The sequence below is a fragment of the Leopardus geoffroyi genome, chromosome A2, assembly GCF_018350155.1.
Source record: "Leopardus geoffroyi isolate Oge1 chromosome A2, O.geoffroyi_Oge1_pat1.0, whole genome shotgun sequence".
Taxonomy (NCBI): domain Eukaryota; kingdom Metazoa; phylum Chordata; class Mammalia; order Carnivora; family Felidae; genus Leopardus; species Leopardus geoffroyi.
Window position 1 is genome coordinate 30,146,286 of NC_059331.1, and position 17,411 is coordinate 30,163,696.

A 17,411-nucleotide genomic window follows, 5' to 3' on the forward strand; every position below is an offset into this window, starting at 1 on the left:
AGCCTTTCCCTTTCCTCCCCTCTCCCTCCAGCCCAAGCCCCTTTTCTAATTATGCCCTGATGCCCTGGGGCTCAGACACGCTGCTAAAACAAATATATCAAAGTGTTTGTATCACAAAGACTAAGATAGGAAGCAATAGCAAGCAGTTTCTACAACCTTACAATTGAAGGCATTGAAGCTTCTTGAGGTTGGGTATTATTAATTTTTAAAAACAGGGTTGGAGGAGGCAAAAATGTATCAGTGAGATCTTCTCTGACTTGTTTCCTGTTTTTCTAAATATGTAGCTACAAGCCAAAAATATCACAAAGTATCTTTGCTCTCTATAAATATGGGGGTGATTGAAGTCTCTCTCTACCGATCAAATCTCAAAGAACATGGATGCTATTGATACAAGGACACTAGTTAAGGGGATGGTCCGGGTGCTGAATGAAGGGAGAACCCAAGAAGTGACTACAGAAGTCATATAAAATATATGCTTTGTGGGGCGCCTGGGTGGCGCAGTCGGTTGGGTGTCCGACTTCAGCCAGGTCACTATCTCGCGGTCCGTGAGTTCGAGCCCCGCGTCGGGCTCTGGGCTGATGGCTCAGAGCCTGGAGCCTGTTTCCGATTCTGTGTCTCCCTCTCTCTCTGCCCCTCCCCCGTTCATGCTCTGTCTCTCTCTGTCCCAGAAATAAACAAACGTTGAAAAAAAAATATTAAAATAAAATATATATGCTTTGGAGGAAAGCATGTATTTCTTACCCCAGAGAGGGACCAATTTCCAAAATTGGTACCACATAGATTTTTCTCTTTGAGGAACAAGAGAAGAGATGGGTTTCTTTGTTTCTAGACAAACAGAAAATTAGGCTTTGGATTCTATCCTCAACTCCCTATGTATAGACTTCTGAGTGGTCAGATCAGTAACATGTGTGGCGTTTTGGTATCACACCCACCCTGGAAAGGATGTGACATCTGAAAATATGCTTTTGCTCCAGTGAATTCAACGGACATAGGATGAGGACACATGCTGAAATTTTAGAAGGGAAATTCATATTACTTGACGGTTTGCCAGGGGACAGAAAGATTGCTCTGATAGGATAGTTAATTCAGCACATTTTACAAGATTTTATGTCTGAGTTGGAAAATCTGCTCTTCTCACGGGGAAACTTTCCTTTAGGAATGGAGTCACATGGGTTAGAATTTAGAATAATCTAAAAAGAATTCCTCCTAGGGGTGCAGACTTTTACTTGAAATGTGTTTGGATTTCCTCCCACCCCTTCTCTTACAAGTACTTCCACTTGGTGAAGCTGCTGCTTTAGAATTTAGAGAGCATGACTCAGTTACATGCAAGGCCAACACCTGCTCAAAACTGGAAGGGTGACGAGCCACATATATCTGAGTACACTAATGTCATGTGTAAGTGTGTAACATTATATCAATAACGTGGGGGCCACTGTCATCCCCCATCCACGCCTGCCTGCTACTCAAATGCCGTATTCAGAGGTCGGTAAAACAGAACTATCCCTGCTACACAGTCCTCTCTCCCTCCTTTGGGGACAGAGAGTTAAAAAGCACTAGATATAATATCATAAGGAGCGTACATGTGTGACAGACAGAGGGAGGAAGGGATAGGAAGGTGAGATTGGAGCTAAAGAGAGACATTTACATGTGCAAAAATTATGGATTTGCTTCCAGGTAGGCATTCACAAAAAAGGAATGAAAGAAAACATTATGCAACATGGCTTGGGAGTGAGGGACCAACACTGGGCATGGTGTTGCTGTGGTCCACAGGAGAGAAGATAGACGCTTGAACTCGGTAGTGGCAGTGAAGAAAAGGAGAAGTGGGTGGGCTTAAGAGATACCTAAAGGCATTGATAGGGCATAGTAACCGAAGCCTTGTGAGGTGCTGAGGGAGAAGGAGGAAACAAGGACAATTACTCACTGCCTTAGGGACGCTGGTGGGATAACAGAGGAGAAAAATGAGCTAACCGGATTGTTCAGTACTTCAGATCTAACCCAAGGGATCGCACAGTCTCTGCACACAGGCAGCACTGTGGCTCCAGATACCTCTCCCAAAAGAATCCTGGGACATGTTTTCAAAGATTTTTAGAACTCGTACTCTCTTACATCTGCTTGCAGACTCATTAATCTATGCAGCTTACTTTGGATTGGGGCGGTTGGCATTATGGATTTGTTAATTGCTGATACAATGTACTTTCTACACAGGCCATATGTGAAGAGCAGCACTGGCATTCAAGAAATGTTAAATAATAATGTAAATGAGAAAAATTTCCAATCCCAATAATAAAGGGATCCAAGGAACATTGACGCAACTTGCAATCATCGGAGCTGTTTGATTGCCTTGTCACTGTGGGACAGTGACCAAAGTGATGCTAATCTAAATGTCATCTAGAAAGAATACTAAAAATATTATGGTGAAAATTAAGTACTGCAACCTTAGGAGCTGATTTAAAAATTAGAAGATATAGAGATTTACATCTGTGGGTTTTATGATCGCCAAGTGCAACCAGCTGAACATACTCACATTTTCCTTTTCTTTCCCTCTCTCTTTGAGAAAATGGGTTGTTTTTTCTAAAGAGCTGGCCCAAACTAATGTTCCCTCAATCAGCAGTTCTTAAACGTTGCTACATATTAGAATCACTAGGGGAGATTTTTAAAACATGATACTTCGGCCACATCCCAGATTAATTAAATCAGAGCCTCTGTGGGTGGGGCTATGGCATCGGCCTTTTTTAGGCTCTCCAAGTGATTTCAGTGGTTAGCCAAGTTTGACAACCAAGGCCTTAACTAAGTGAGATCTGAAGAACAAATGCCTTAGAATTACCTGGGGAGGAAATGATTAAAAGTACAGAAGCCTGACTCCATCTAAGACTTGCTGAATCAAATTATGTCAGGATGGGATCTAGTATTCTCCATGTTAACAAGCTCCCTGTGTGATTTATATGCACACTACAGGGTGAGAACTACGGCACAAGGTGAAAATCAGTGGTGGCAACTCTTATGCCTTTAGACACAGGACAAGTTCGTGTAAAAGAAACAAAAGACCCAAGTAAAAAGGAGAAACTTAAGCCCATCATCTGGGAGTTTGGTTTTTTGGACTTTGTTTACAGAGGGCTGTCCTGTGCATTGTCAGATATTTAGAAACATCCCTGGCCTCTAGTCACTGGTGACAATAGTACCACCCCTTCCCTAGGTGACAATTAAAATGTCTCCAGACATTGTCAAATGTCCCCTGGGATAAAGGATCAAGTCAAGAACCACTATTCTAAAAGATGCCAAACATGTGGATGGTTCCATATCTTCCAGTGCCTGGAATTATAAGTAGCAGTGATCTTCCTGATTGACCAGATGTGTCTACTTTTGATTCGATGTTGCAGATTCACATAGGCATAGTTTTTCCCAAAGATGTGGCTCAGGTTTCCAGAGAAGGTGGGAGAACCTGAGTCATCAGCAGATGAGTGGCCATTAATGATTTCCAACTGCAGCAGGAAAGGGCTCTCCCTCCACCTCTGGGTATGCTGCGTTATTAATAGGTAAAAAGTTAATGATTATGTAAAAAGCTATATTTTACCTAATCTAAAGCTGCTTGTGAAATGGCAACAGGAATGGCTTCTATTGTTCAGTTAAATTCAATTAAAGGGCAATTTGTTTCCATGAGTCATGATTGCCTTCTTAATCTGGGCCAAAGAATAGATAACCTTCACATGCAAATAGTGTTCATCCTGGTTAAAAAAAAAAAAAAGTTGGGAAAATGGGTTCCCCACACCAAAAGGTTGTTCATTAATGCTCAGAGGAGACTCTGCTCTTACGTGGTCTAAAACTCCAGATACACTCTGGCTTCCTTCACAAGGCCAAAATTACCAGGTAAGCCATATTGATTTTGGACATCTTTAAGACAAAATTAGAAAACTCTTTAGTTAATTCAGATGACTGTGATAGTATCCAGCCCGGAAATGTTGAAACTCCTCTCAAATGGCTGAATTTGGCATCTTACACCGGACACAAATGCAAGCTCCAAAGTCAGACTATGTGTTTTGAACGGGGATCACACACTTATTTGCAACAGAGTAAGTGACTGAACTTATCTGAGCCTCAAACTCCTCATCTGCTACTCATCTGCTAGATGAAACAAATACTAATATTTCCCTGGGATGTAATAAGGATAAGATGAGATAATAAATCTAAACAGCACTTCACACAGTCCCTGGCATAGAGCAAGCACTTACTAAATGGCAGCAATTATCCTTAATTTAATTAAACTTTACTTATGGAATATGACAGTGGCTTATTTAATTTGTTATTATAATCTATAGAAGATAATTTTAGAGTTTGACAGGATATTACTGGTGCTATGATACTGCATGCTCATCTTGCAGATGAGAAAACTGAGGCACAGAATTAAGATACGCTAATTCTGGATTTATGCAGAACAGACTCCAAACTCAGATCTTTAGAACCTCCACACGACGCTGATGTGGTGCAAAGAGGAAGAGCTTTGGACTCAAGAATATCTGAGTGTGCCACTTAAATTTGTAGACATTCAGTTTCATCCTCTACAACATGGATGTAAAAAGTAACCTGAAGATGTTACAGCGAATGAGACGGAATGTATAAAAGGATAAACTGCAGAATGCTACATGACTGGTATTTGATACTATGATTTCATCTGCATCAAAACCTGCAATATACACATAGACCCTGGAACACACATAAGCTCATCAAAGTACCATTCAAGATCCTTTTGGATAGTTTTTCATGGCACAGGGCAGTCGCAATCAAGTGTGGCGGTTTGCTTTCGGTTTCAATGCCGATCACTCAGCACCTTGGACAGCACCCAGAGAGGCTTCTTAGGGTACCTAGGCAGCATTCTCTGTGTGCTTTCTCACTGGCTGCAAGCTACCATTCATTGCTTTGCAATCTGACTCTCGTTAGGGCAACACAAACAGAAACTTCACCTCCATCCTTACATGCTGCAACTTTGAAAAGCAGGTGTCCACATGGAATCGGGGCTTTCTTTGACCTTCCCTATCAGACCGATACATGTTGATTGACAGCCTGCCACATTCTCTAGGAACTGAAGCTGGTATTTTCATTTAGTCTGCCTACAGGTGAACTGTATATATTTCAGGACTTAGAATTATTCCAGTGAACAAATTCATACCGAAAGCGTAAAATATACCTGCTTATGAACTTTGTGTCTCTTGGTAATGCCAGGTCAGAATATCAGTTTCAAAACCACAACAACAGAACTTTAAAAGGACAATATTAATTTGTGGTGAGGATAGGGAAGGTGAGGAAGGACATAAGGATAACACTGGAAATAACTGCAGGTCTAGCTTAAAGGGGGAAAAAGCCACCAATTTGCCATTTTTATCAATTCACAATGAGAGCAGCCCTAAAGGACAAAGAAAACAGAAGAGGATAAATACAATTTTAGAACTTGCAAGTGGCTTCAAGGTGACCTCATTCTATAAGTGATTCTACTAAGAGCCATTCGTTTGGTGATAGGTTTTGCTTTGTGTTATTATAAGTCATTATCTAAAGATAGCTTTGTTTCATAAGATCAATGTGGAACTGAGAAGGGTTTGCTAAAAATGATGTAGCTACTATAAATGTATAGACCCGTCTTATGACAACCCATTCTATTTGCTCCTTAAACATAATTTCAAAATTACAAAGCACGGGTTGCTTATTATGAATGACTTGGTAAGGTACCAGGTCCTTAACTGGATGCCACTAAAAAAGCAATCTGATTCACGATTCTGTTTACACATTGCTCAGTTTTTTCAATATGAAAATGTTCTAAGAGTCACTAAACACCTGACTCAAATTCGGTCCTAATACATGGTATTTTGCCCATGCCTACGATTTTCTTTTAAAGTATACCTTTGAAGAACCTTAAAGGAACAGAGACTTCAGATATACACAAAGCTTGTTGTCTGCTAAGGTGGAAGTCATGGCGTGGACAGGGGGAACGGCATAGACATTGCAAAACACAAGCCAATAGACACGTTAACTTCTTACCTTTTGGGCCCTGGATTTGCCTGGGTTTTGCAATCTTTTCTTTTTTTGGATTCCTTTTTGGTATCTTTTTTGGCCTCTGGTTCAGATGGGGAGGGAGTTTTGCTCCCTTCAGGGTCTGTATTTGGTAGCAGCCCACTAAGATATGCATGCATTTGTTGACTTTGGAGAGGGGGTGGTCGCATGGGGCATGCACAGAGTGTGGCCAGCCACAGGAGAATCAAGAGCACACACACATGCACAAACAGAAGAAAGAAAAAGAAGGATGCATCAAACAGCAAGAGCAAATGCATTCAAACTAAAATAATAAGCAAAAAAAAAAAAAAGATGCAAACTTGCATAAGGAAAATCGGAACTGAAAAGAAAATAAGAAATCCAAAACTGTTTCCATGACAAGATGTATAAACCTAACTGTGAATCAAGTGGCAGTCTTACAATATGAAATCCAGACAATGTGTATCATAATTCATGATGATGTTTACCAGGGAGTTTACAAAAACACTTCATTATTTTATAACACTTTCTTATTCAGTAACATATGTAGAATACAGTGTGACAACCCAGAGAATATAATGCAACTTCTCTCTCTCTCTCTTTAAAGAACTCAGTCCAAGAGGCTGTAACAGACAGTCATCAAAGTGTACATATTTATAAAAAGCAGAGTTATGCACAGATACTCCCCAGGTATCAGAGTTTTCATAAATATTTTTTATGTAAATAAAAGGTCACGTGTGGGGCTAGCAAACCTTATAACAATGGGAGGTGATGAAAACCTCGTTGCCTGTTAAATATTCAAACCTACAATGCTATTGTTACCTAGTTCTAAATGTTGAGGTTGTATCTCATCAAACCTCCCAGCACTAGAGACAGGAAAAGCACACAACAAATCCCACAGATATTTCAGAGTCCTCTAGCTTGCGAAGATGAAGATAACTGACGGTCTGATTTAAAATAAATGCAGCACCAACTTTTTCGGGGTTCGGAAGCCACCTAGTTTTTCCTGGATGTGCCTTTCCTGGCTACCGGTTGAGGTGGTGCTCGAGGGAACGCAGGCTTGTCTTTATAGCAACGTGAGGCTACATACATTGGGATAGTAAACTGGCTGTGGCAATGTGGAAATTTATTCCATGTCTTCAGAGCCAAATGGTAATGTTCTTAAATTATTTGCCGCTTTGCATTATTCAGAACATGGATCTTTTCCTCCAGGAGCTGGGCAACGTCTAAAGAAAGAGAGTACTTAGTGTGGAGTTAGGAGAACTGATGTTCTGGTCTTGTCTAGAAAACCTATAAAATGAGGGGGTGGGTTACACTGTGATCTCTAAAGTTCCTCCCAGCTCTATGGTTAAACTGTAAGTGTTATGAGTATCTAGCTTCCAGCTTCACCTAGCTGCTTTCAGCTCTTGAAGTGTGCTTGGCTTTCTCCGTCTGCAGGGCATTTGTACACGCTGTTCCTTTTGCCTGGAAGCACTCAACTTCTACATGTGCTTCAGTTCTCAGCCCAATATCTCTTCCTCAGGGACACCCTCCCTGCCGTCCTCACACGCCGTCTGAGCTGTCTTCCTTTATCAAATGCTAGTAAGGAATATTACTCCTTTCTTTCAGAGCCTCACTCTCCCTGTAACCCTGCCCTTGTTCGGGGCCTTGTTTTGCTCACCATGTACGCTGAACGTATACCAGAATGCCTGGCACTCAGTAAATAATCACTAAATATTTATGGAACGAATGATAGCAACAAGAAAGGTAAACATTTATGAGGCTCTTGCCATGTACCAGGCATTGTGCTGAGCCCACATGCATCCTCTTAAACACCCCATGAGGACACTATCATCCCTGTTTTACAGATGAGACAACTGAGGCATGGAGGGTTCAGTTGCCATCCAGCATGTCTGCTAGTAAACGGAGGAGCCACGATTTGAACCTAGATTGTTCTACCTTCAGAGACCACTTTAGAAGTCCCATTTGCCATTTCTTTTAAGTTTCTTGAACGGAGAGGAAACTAAGATCTGTGTGTTCTTGTGTGTGTGTGTGTGTGTGTGTGTGTGTGTGTGTGTGTATACTACAGAAGAAACAGGAAGGGATACAGAGTTAGAGACAATTCTAAAAGCAGGACAAGTCATACACCATTGCCAGTGCCTTAAAAAAAGATCTTTTTTTTATTTTGAAGAATACCTCTGGACAAGTGCTTACCTGTTCCCATGGACATGGGACGCACAGAAGGCAAAGCTGTAGTGAAGGAGGGTGGGGTCAATCATGGCGCCATTTTCTGCCCGTTCAAGCAAGTCTCTGAGGTAGCAGAGATGTCGGTGACACCCTCGGACTCCGTTTCGGGCGCAATACTCGTCTAGGACAAACACCTGGCCAGGACTGAACCAGCCCTGTTTGGGGAATAAAGGAGAGACTTTCTTTTAAATACAGGTTTTTTTTGTGTTGCTGTTTTGTGTTTTGTTTTGTTTTGTTTTGCTTTTTGGAGAGCTGCTACAGTCGGAAGTAACTAGAAAAGGGGGTTTAAAAATTCCCAGAGCCAACACTTGCTGATTCCTTCTAAAGTCCCAGCCACTGTGCTAACCGCCTTGTGTGTGTGCTGGCTCCTTTGACCCTTGGGACAGCACTATGGGGTAGGCCCTGTTTTCCCTGTTGGATGGGTGGGAAACTCAAGGGAAGACATGGAATTTCCCTAGCATCCCAGAACTAGTAAGTGGTGGAGTCTGGATTAGCAGACAGTATGATTCCAGAAACACAATCGCACTCGCTGCTCTAACACTGAACCTTACACCTTCTAAGAATGTTGGGGTGGAGACATGGTGAGAGCTTGGTTACTGATACGAGAAAACAGTAACATGACGTCTTATATTGGTACTGTGCTTTATACTTGACAAAGAACTTTTGCTGAAGCCCCACAGCAATCCTGTGAGGTAGGCAGGGCAGGTGTATCTCCATCTCACAGATGAGGAAACAAATCAGGGCTGTCCAGGGACTCACAAATAATATAAAACAGAAGTAGCCCTGGCTTATTTCACCTCTTCTGCTTTTCCTACTCTGAAGCACTAAAGATTTTAGGATTGGTTGACATACATTTAGGACTTCATACATTCTTTCCCTCTGAAAGGAAATCTTTTTAAAATTTTATAATGAAGATACTGACCAAACTTTGCAAAGAGAGCATCGCGACTAAGTTTTCAAGTTGTGAACCAGACAGGATACAATTAAACTCCAAGGTGCTTCTTGGGCCCTGGCTTAGCATTTTGCTTTATTTTTTTTCCCCTGGCAATTATTTGTTTTCTTATTATTTGCTTGCTGTATGACCAGATGAAACGCTGCTATAAAAGAGAATCTGGATGGAATCTCTGATTCAGAGCAGTTGGGAAGCATGATGGCATAGAAATTGCTGCCTCCATGATGCCCTTAAAAAAATAGATGCTCAGGAAGGCTGAGAGACTATCCACTCAAGGTCACCCGTCAGCCAAGCCTGAAAGCAAATCACTTCTTTTGGTTTTGGTACTTTTCCGAAGCAAAAATAAAAATAAAAATAAATAAATAAAAATTAAAAAAACCCACAGGTTTCCCTCACTGTCTGAAAAAGGAATGTTCCCGTGAAACCTTTCATAAGCCAAAATGGTGTATAGTGGAGAAGCAATAATCATTTTGTACAAGCGAAAAATCCTCTTTGAATTCCTTTTGGTTATTGAAAACAAGTACTAATGGAGGTCTTTCGCAAAAGCAAAGTGGCTTAAAGCGAACTTTTCGTTAGTGGGGAGAAACCTGTGAACCAGCTTAGGTGGTATGTTGTAAGCCAGGAATTTAGAATTCTTTGAAATATAAATCTAATTTTACTTTGCGGGTCCTAAGTCTTTCGAATATTGCTCTCCGCCTTGGGAGAGAAGAGGCAAGAGACAGTGACAGGGGGCGGGTGTAGGCCACAGAAGTGCAGAGAGGGAGGCCTCTGCAATACTCTGATCTTGTATCAGTGATCTGGGGAATCTTCGATTGACAACACGCAGCTTAGCAATGCATCCAACGAAAGACGGCATCTTTCCTATTTCAAATTATAAGTTACTGCAGAGGGCGGGAGAGTAGTCGAGGCAGTGGGCTGCCCCTATAGGCAACTTCTTTGCCACTCCATCTGCTACCCCAAATGCTAAATCTTAGAAACAACACTGCTGTGAAAGATTAAAATATATTTTCTACGACTCAGATGACACCAAGTCTTTTGTAGATGCCAAAATAGCTGCTTTGAAAAGAGTTGAAGAAATATCAATTAGGAACTCAGTCGAAGACACAGAAAAATTTATGTATCCCTGCTGGTCGGTCTCCAAAACTAACTGAAAAAAAAAAAAAGATTGTAATAATGAGAAAATGAAATATATAGAGGCAGGAGATAAGGTCCTTTTAATTGCTGTTATGTTCTGAAATTTGGGGATAATGATTAATAGATACAGGTATACAAATGCAGAGGGAAATGATTTTATGCTATTCATAATTAATTGTGGGTTTTGGAGCATATTTTTAAGCCTATATGTGATTAATGTGAAGCAAGTTTCAAAATTTCACTTCTGGCTTAATTTTTTAGAGCATTTACTAACTCTTCTTAGTGACAAATCTCTTGGTGAAAAAGAAAATTGTTTTAAAAAAATGATGATGTGAAAAAAGTCTTGAAAATAAAACACTTTAAAAAATTCCTCAAGAGAATAGGAATTATACATAAAAGGGAATGATTTCAGCTCAGCGGCATATCTTACAACTTTCATGAATGCAATTTATAATTATGTGAATAATCACATAATCATAGGAAACACATTTGGGAAAAATTGCCTTGCAATGCAAGGTAAGCTTTTTTTTTTTTTTTTTTTTTTTTTTTAAAGTCAAAGTGATGTGTTCCTTTCCAATTTGGCAAAGTTCAGATTCTTCTGATGAAGTGATTCTAAACCCGAGATCATCAATGAATCTTTTATGAGACGCAGATTAATAAATTATTCCATATAATCCCGTTTCTGTTTTTAAGACTATTTTATCTACTATTTTTAATAGTTTGGCTCCTGTTTATAGGAAAAAAAACAGAATTTAAAATAAAAAGTAGTAAGAATAGATTGAAGAAATAGCGTGTCATAGGAAAGAAACACATTTCATCCTATTTATATTATCGTCAATAATATGTTAACGTTAGTAAATTATATAGTATTATAATATACAGACACATTAACCTTAGTGTGCAGAGTCAGGGATGAGGCTTTTCCTCTTTGTAAAGTCATTTCGTTATGTCCCCTCACCTTTCCCATCTATAAAGTGGGATTCATATCATTTACCTTTAAGAAATGAAGTAACAATTTATGGTTTATAGAAGGAAATAAACCGGGTCTTTTTTAGGCTTCTGAATTTGATTAGTATAAAGCCCAAAATATATCTTCAGGAATCCAATAAAGACAGAATTTTTAAAAAGACATAATAGTTGTCCCTTGAATTTAAATGATTTAAATCTAGGCTCAGAGCAGGATTTCAAGAAATGTTGATGCTCTTGCTGGAGAGCTGGACTTCCAAATGTCTAAAGCGCCATAAAAAATTCCCCCAAAGGGTGAAAAATGCTTCGAATACTATGACTAACAAGAAGCCGTCCAAACAAACAAATCCAAACCAGTTTAGCTTCTGAAAAGTGAAGTGACATTTATTTACAAATCATTTTAATTTTTGAAAAATAAACAAAAAGAACACATCCATTTCTGAGACCGAAGCACAGGGTCTTATCATCTGAGAAGGGGAGGGAGGGGGAATCTTAAAGTCTTAAGAAACCGAGGCAATTTTTACAAGTTCTCCACAAGCAGGTGCCAAACTCGATTACCCTCTTGGGAATATTTCTCATGTAGCAGCTGAAAAGGGGGAAGCTTAGATGGGGAGGCTGGGGAATTGGATCTGTCTCTACTGATAACTGCCTCCCGCTCTGTCTTCTTTGGTAAGTAAAACTATCTCAACCCAGGAAATCAAGAACACATTTACCATTGTTAAAGGGGCTCTGTAACAGAGAAAAGAGCTTTTGATATAAAGGTAGAGAAATACCGCATTAAAAAAAAATGTTAATCGTGTTTAAACTGCTGTAGACCAAAGAATATACTTGCCAGGCAAGAATAGGAATCATTAAGTCTGTGATCCAAAGTAAGGCGTTGCACCATCTCAAAGAGGGAAGCGTGGTCAAAGTTACAGGGGTTGGAAGAGATAAATTCATCCATGCCATGTTTTTGAGCTCTATCTGCGTCTGTTCATTTATACATGTAGAGAGAGACACAATTTAGAGAAACACATCACATTTTCTTTGACATTTCAAATACACAGGAATTCACTAGGCATTATGAATGCTAGCTGTTTCCCCTTTCCCTCCCACCAACATCCGCAAGATATTCTTTTTACCTCCCATTGTCAACTTGCATCACTTACTGGTGAGTTTATTGCATTTAGGCAAAAATATATTGGCATCAATATGTTTATCAAATGATCACAACTCCAGTGCATTTATGTTGTTCTTTAAAAACTAAGCACACGACCGTAACTTCGCCTGCAATTCACCAAACACTGAAAGCAGATCGGATCTTTGCTTATAAAAGCCTAGTTAGCTTTTTTAGGTTTTTAATAGATTCTGCCATTCCAGTGGTTATATCTAGAGCAATTTCTCTACAATTATTGGGATTATCTGGAAAAAGGGTTATGCTGATTTTCAGCCAAGTGACAATATTTGTATCCTCCCCTTCCAAATCCCCATTGCCAATTTGGTTTCACAAAAGATTTGGGTCCCCGCCCTCCAAAACTAAAAGAAAATAATAATAACAAAAGATTTTCATTGAAACCTGGAGAATAAGTTAAGTGGGAATTTAGTTTGTGATAGCCAAGGTCATTGCCTTATAGTGTGCTTACAATTAGCAAAGCTTATGAAAGAGACAAACAGATTTACTCAGCAAGGGCTATGATCTGCCATTTATTGTGAATTAATAGTCTCAATGTATTCACACTTTTTCTTACAGGGTGAAGGCTGCAAGCAAAACCTCCTAAGGGCTAACTAATTAATCTCAATATGTGTAACTAAAATACTCTATATTCAATCGGCAAAATAACTCAGAATTCAACTCAAGTGAGAACAAGTAAATCCCGGAGAGGTAGGAATGAAGAGCCTACACATTAAAGGAATCAGCTCACTCCACCTCATGTTCACTCACTCTCCTGCTATGCTCACTGCAAAGAAGAAGCATCGTATATCAAATTAAGCAAGAGTTTATTCATCCCCTGGTATGCAATATTCTACCGGAAGGAAGAGGGGGGACCTGCCTGGGACCAGCAATGCTGTCTGGACAGGAGGAAAATCAATTTCTGATTGAGAGGGTGTTTGGATAGATTTTCATACATGGCCCTTTATCGCAGGCAGCTTCCCGCCCCCTCCCCCCCACCTTCTATGCTTGGGGTATGACTGAAAACTTGAATTTTGGTAGCACGCTGGCTTTAAGCTGAATATTTCTCATTGCATTATAGATTTGGTGTATCATTCAGACCTAAATCCACGGTATGTCAGATGCTTGCCCTCTTCCTGTTAGATTTTCAAAATCTCTAGTCATTTTTCATAGAAGCAGCAAGTGGTCAGTGTTTGAACGGGATGTGTTGCTTATGCCCTAGACACACAGAAGCAATGGCTTCCAGAAGGCAAGTTGAAGAAAGTGTATTTTAATAGCCAAGTTGCTCCATTAAGATGATAAAACACAAGCTTTTGGAAGGAATATCACCCGCGTGAGAATTATATTAGATTATCTGAAAGAATTCTTTGCTGTGTTAATTGCCTCGGATTTGACTTCAAGAAAGTGCTTTCAGTGTGAAGTCGGGTGCTTTATCTATGAGGATTCTTTTGTTGGTTGTTTGGGCTCCAAGCTGTATTTCTCCTTTTGACTCAGGATGGCTACTGAGACAGGTGGCCCGAAGTTGATGCTGGGGAAAAAGCTAGCTGCTTCTAGACTATGTCTGTGTGAGATTCCTCTGGCCCGAGGCAAGCGTCTTAAACCTGCTCCAACTTTAAATCTCCGCCCCCCCCACCCCCACCCCTGCAGGAGGGCAAACCTGTAATCCAGATGCCACCTTTCCATCCCTCAGGACAGATGATGCCCTCCCACCCCCTTCGGGTCAGTCCCAGGTCACTTTAGTCGAGGAAAAATAACAGCGGAGCGCACTAATTGCCCATCCTTATAAAAAGCCTCACCCATCTCGTGCCTCCCAATTTTAACAGAGAGATGAGGCATTTTGGCTAGCACCAGCTTCTTGCTCTCGGATTTCTCAGAAGAGGCTGCAAGCTGACAAATCGGCCCGGGGCCTTACTTTGCCAGTTTGGCTCGGCTATTTTACTGCTCTTCCATTAGGATGGCGGAACCGGTCATTTAGCTCGGAGAGAAGGGGGCTCTTTCGTAGCTGTTAAATGTAGGACACAGGTCTCAAGTCTCTTCTTCTTTATTTGTCGAACCTCTTGAAAACTTTGCGATGAACTATTTCACCTTGCTGCCTGCCCACTCAGGAAATGCATCTGAAAAGGCAACTTGGCTCCTCCGTGGAGACCTGGATCCGGATCCTACTCCCCGCCTCCCCGATACATCACAATACAGCTTCACCGGGCTAAGTCCTGGCTTAGAGTACATCTAAAGACCAATTTTGCCTTCACTTATGTTTTAAAGGAGGCTTACAGAAAAATGTGCTTAAAATCAGCCTGTTTTCCTTCTCAGAAAGCCACTCTGTCAACATAAAAATCCCTTTTCCCTTCTTCCTTTCTTTCCTCTCTCTCTCTCTCTCTCTCTCTCTCGGTCCCAATGGAGATGAGCCTGGGACTCCTTTAGGAGGTCTGGACTCTAGTTCGAGCTCTATTTTTAAAGAGCTGAGGGATCCCAGCTTGTTGATCTCTGAGACTCAGTTTCCTTGGGCGTAAAATGAGCCGGATTTTGACTGCCCTTGCTGAGGTCACCTAAGCTCTTTGCACACCATCTACATGTATAAGATAGAGCCTAACACAGTGGGAGTTTCCAGCAGGTTAAACGAACAGCCTCTGGATTTTGCTTACTCAAAATCATCATTTACCCAGATTTAGCCTCTTGAGTTGTTGGTTCCAACCACTCAACAGCGCTTGAAAGGGGGACTGTCTACCATGAAATCTTTGAGAGTCTCGCTGAGCTTATTTTCTTCAGAAAAAGAGGAGTGGGGTGGGGAGGGGAGCAGGAACACTATTTTAAGGTGTCAGGGGAAGGGGTCTGATTTTTCAGCTCTGTCCCAGCAGGGATTGGGTACTTTTGTTCTCTGCTATATTCCCAGCACCTAGAACGAACAAGCATCTCTCAGTACCTGGTGCACAGCAGGCACTCGAGACATAGGTGTTAAAATAATGAATTTATTTCATCAAAATAAATAAAGTCACTCCTTCAACAAATATTTTCTATTTCTTAATGAAATGGTGATAGACTAAATTCAATGCAAACAGTTTATTTGAGCTAGGGTAACAGGTGGTTAAGTGGGTGGGCTTAAGGGGTCACAAAGACTGAATTTGAGGCTAGCCCTGCCATTACTAGGGATGTGACAGTGATGCAGACTGATTAGTGTTTCTGAGTGTCCTCCTCGTATGTAAACGGAGAATAGTGTTTGAGTCTATGGGGGGAAGGTTGCTGAGAGGTTCTGCTGAGAAGTACCTGGGCAGCTGGCACACAGTAAGTGCTCAATAAACCTTAGCTATGAGTGGGCAAATTTCTTAGTGCTCCTGAAACCAGCTTGATCAAAGTTTTCAGCGAGCCAAGGATGTCTCTGTATTTATGGCTAATGTTAGTTACAGGTTGTTTCTTAAACCATATTGCTTCTAGGAAGCTGGGAGCCTTCCCAGTCTCTCTGCATTGTACTTCTCCTCTGCCCCTGCACAACGAATTCGCACGTCCTATCTCTGTGTTTTTGCTGGTTTACGTTCCAATTTTCCTGTGGTCAGAACACCCACATACAAGTTGAATCCCTTGCTAGATAATATGTTCCTTGAGGGCAAGTTTCTGATCTGTTCTTTCCCCCGTCAGCTCTCAGAGGAGGCAGGTCCTGAGGAGGTGTTTATTAACTGACTTATTCTGACACTTCCATCCCAGGAAACTTCCCATTGACTTTATTAAGGAGTCACACACATGGGGATTCAGATGGCATCTTGCAAATCCAAAAGTGGGAACATGTGCTGTTCGGGGGAAAAAAAATCTTATAGAAGGAAACAGAATTCTAGGTGCAGGTGTCTTTGGATACCATTCAGATTGTCTGCCTGTGTCTCCATACATGTCTAGGACCATATGCATTACATATGTTGTCTATTTTAAAATAAAACACTGCAGTGGTCCAGCTGTTCCAAATTCTGTTTCAAAGAACTTGTGGGTGCTTCCCAAGCAACACCATATAGTCATTCTTGCACTGCCCCAGTCTGTTCTCCTACAGTGCTGAACATTACAAAATAGATGCTCCTTGCAACTCCATTTTCCCCTGTACAAACAATTGGAACTGGTTGATTAAAGCAAAACGAAACTCCAATGCTGCCGTTAGCAAGGGGAAAACAGCCCGGAGCAAAATATGAGAAAGTTACTTCCTGAATTCAGGACACCTTGGGATCGCTTCCTTTGCCAATGTTTGCCTTGTGTCAGGAGAATGAAAATGAATCCAAACATAGGGTAAGCAAAACAGAATCTGGAGGCTAAAGTGGCGGCTGAAATCTCCAATGATGTTTGGATTATCACGTGCTTTGGGAGATACATACCAATGCTCTTTTTCATTAATACGTGGGTTTTTTGTTTTTTGTTTTTTTAAGAAATCAAGGATTGGCTGCATTTTAAGAACGGACTTCAACCTTTGCCTTTTCCAGACCTGGTTGAATGGTTCCTAAGTTTTCCTTGGTCTGCAAGGGCTCCAAACGTCCTAAAAACTGGCCGTGTAATTTTATAGGCTCTGCAGGTAGGGCATAATTCAACACATCTTCCAAACAATGCTACTTGTGTTCCTTCTGGGGTTTAACTGCATAAAGATTTTGAAGTCCTGTATAGCATGGGCCTAGAGATGACTTCAGACTAATCTTCGGCGAATAAAGTTGATATACCTGAGCTACATTAAGAAATTTCAAGCACTATTAATGGCATCCATGACACAAAAGCAGGCTGATGGACACAAAGACTTCTGGAAGGCAAGTACACTTTCAAGTGGAAACTAATCAAAACTTTACCCCAAGTTTGCTCAGAAACAATTGGGTTTGGCATTTAAGGAATGTTGGGAAAATTCTGGTTCCTAAAGTGATATGATTATGTGGATTTTATACTCTCATTTAATCTACTTCATTAAAATCCAAGTGACGTCACTAATTGGTGACCCTACTGGCGATGTTGTTC

General features: G+C 40.9%; 1 protein-coding gene across 29 annotated transcripts in view; it reads right to left on the reverse strand.

Moving 5' to 3' along the window:
- CADPS (calcium dependent secretion activator) overlaps positions 1-17,411 on the reverse strand; it is a 481,890-nt gene that overhangs the window by 132,151 nt on the left and 332,328 nt on the right. For 15 of the 29 annotated variants that reach the window (XM_045496967.1, XM_045496969.1, XM_045496972.1 and 12 more), the window contains 3 exons: positions 12,126-12,262; positions 8,209-8,396; positions 6,025-6,183 (listed from right to left, as the gene is read on the reverse strand). In XM_045496967.1, the coding sequence (XP_045352923.1) occupies positions 6,025-6,183; positions 8,209-8,396; positions 12,126-12,262 (484 nt within the window). The remainder of the gene's footprint in view (positions 1-6,024; positions 6,184-8,208; positions 8,397-12,125; positions 12,263-17,411) is intronic. The other 14 variants (XM_045496986.1, XM_045496981.1, XM_045496980.1 and 11 more) reach the window with 1 other exon arrangement.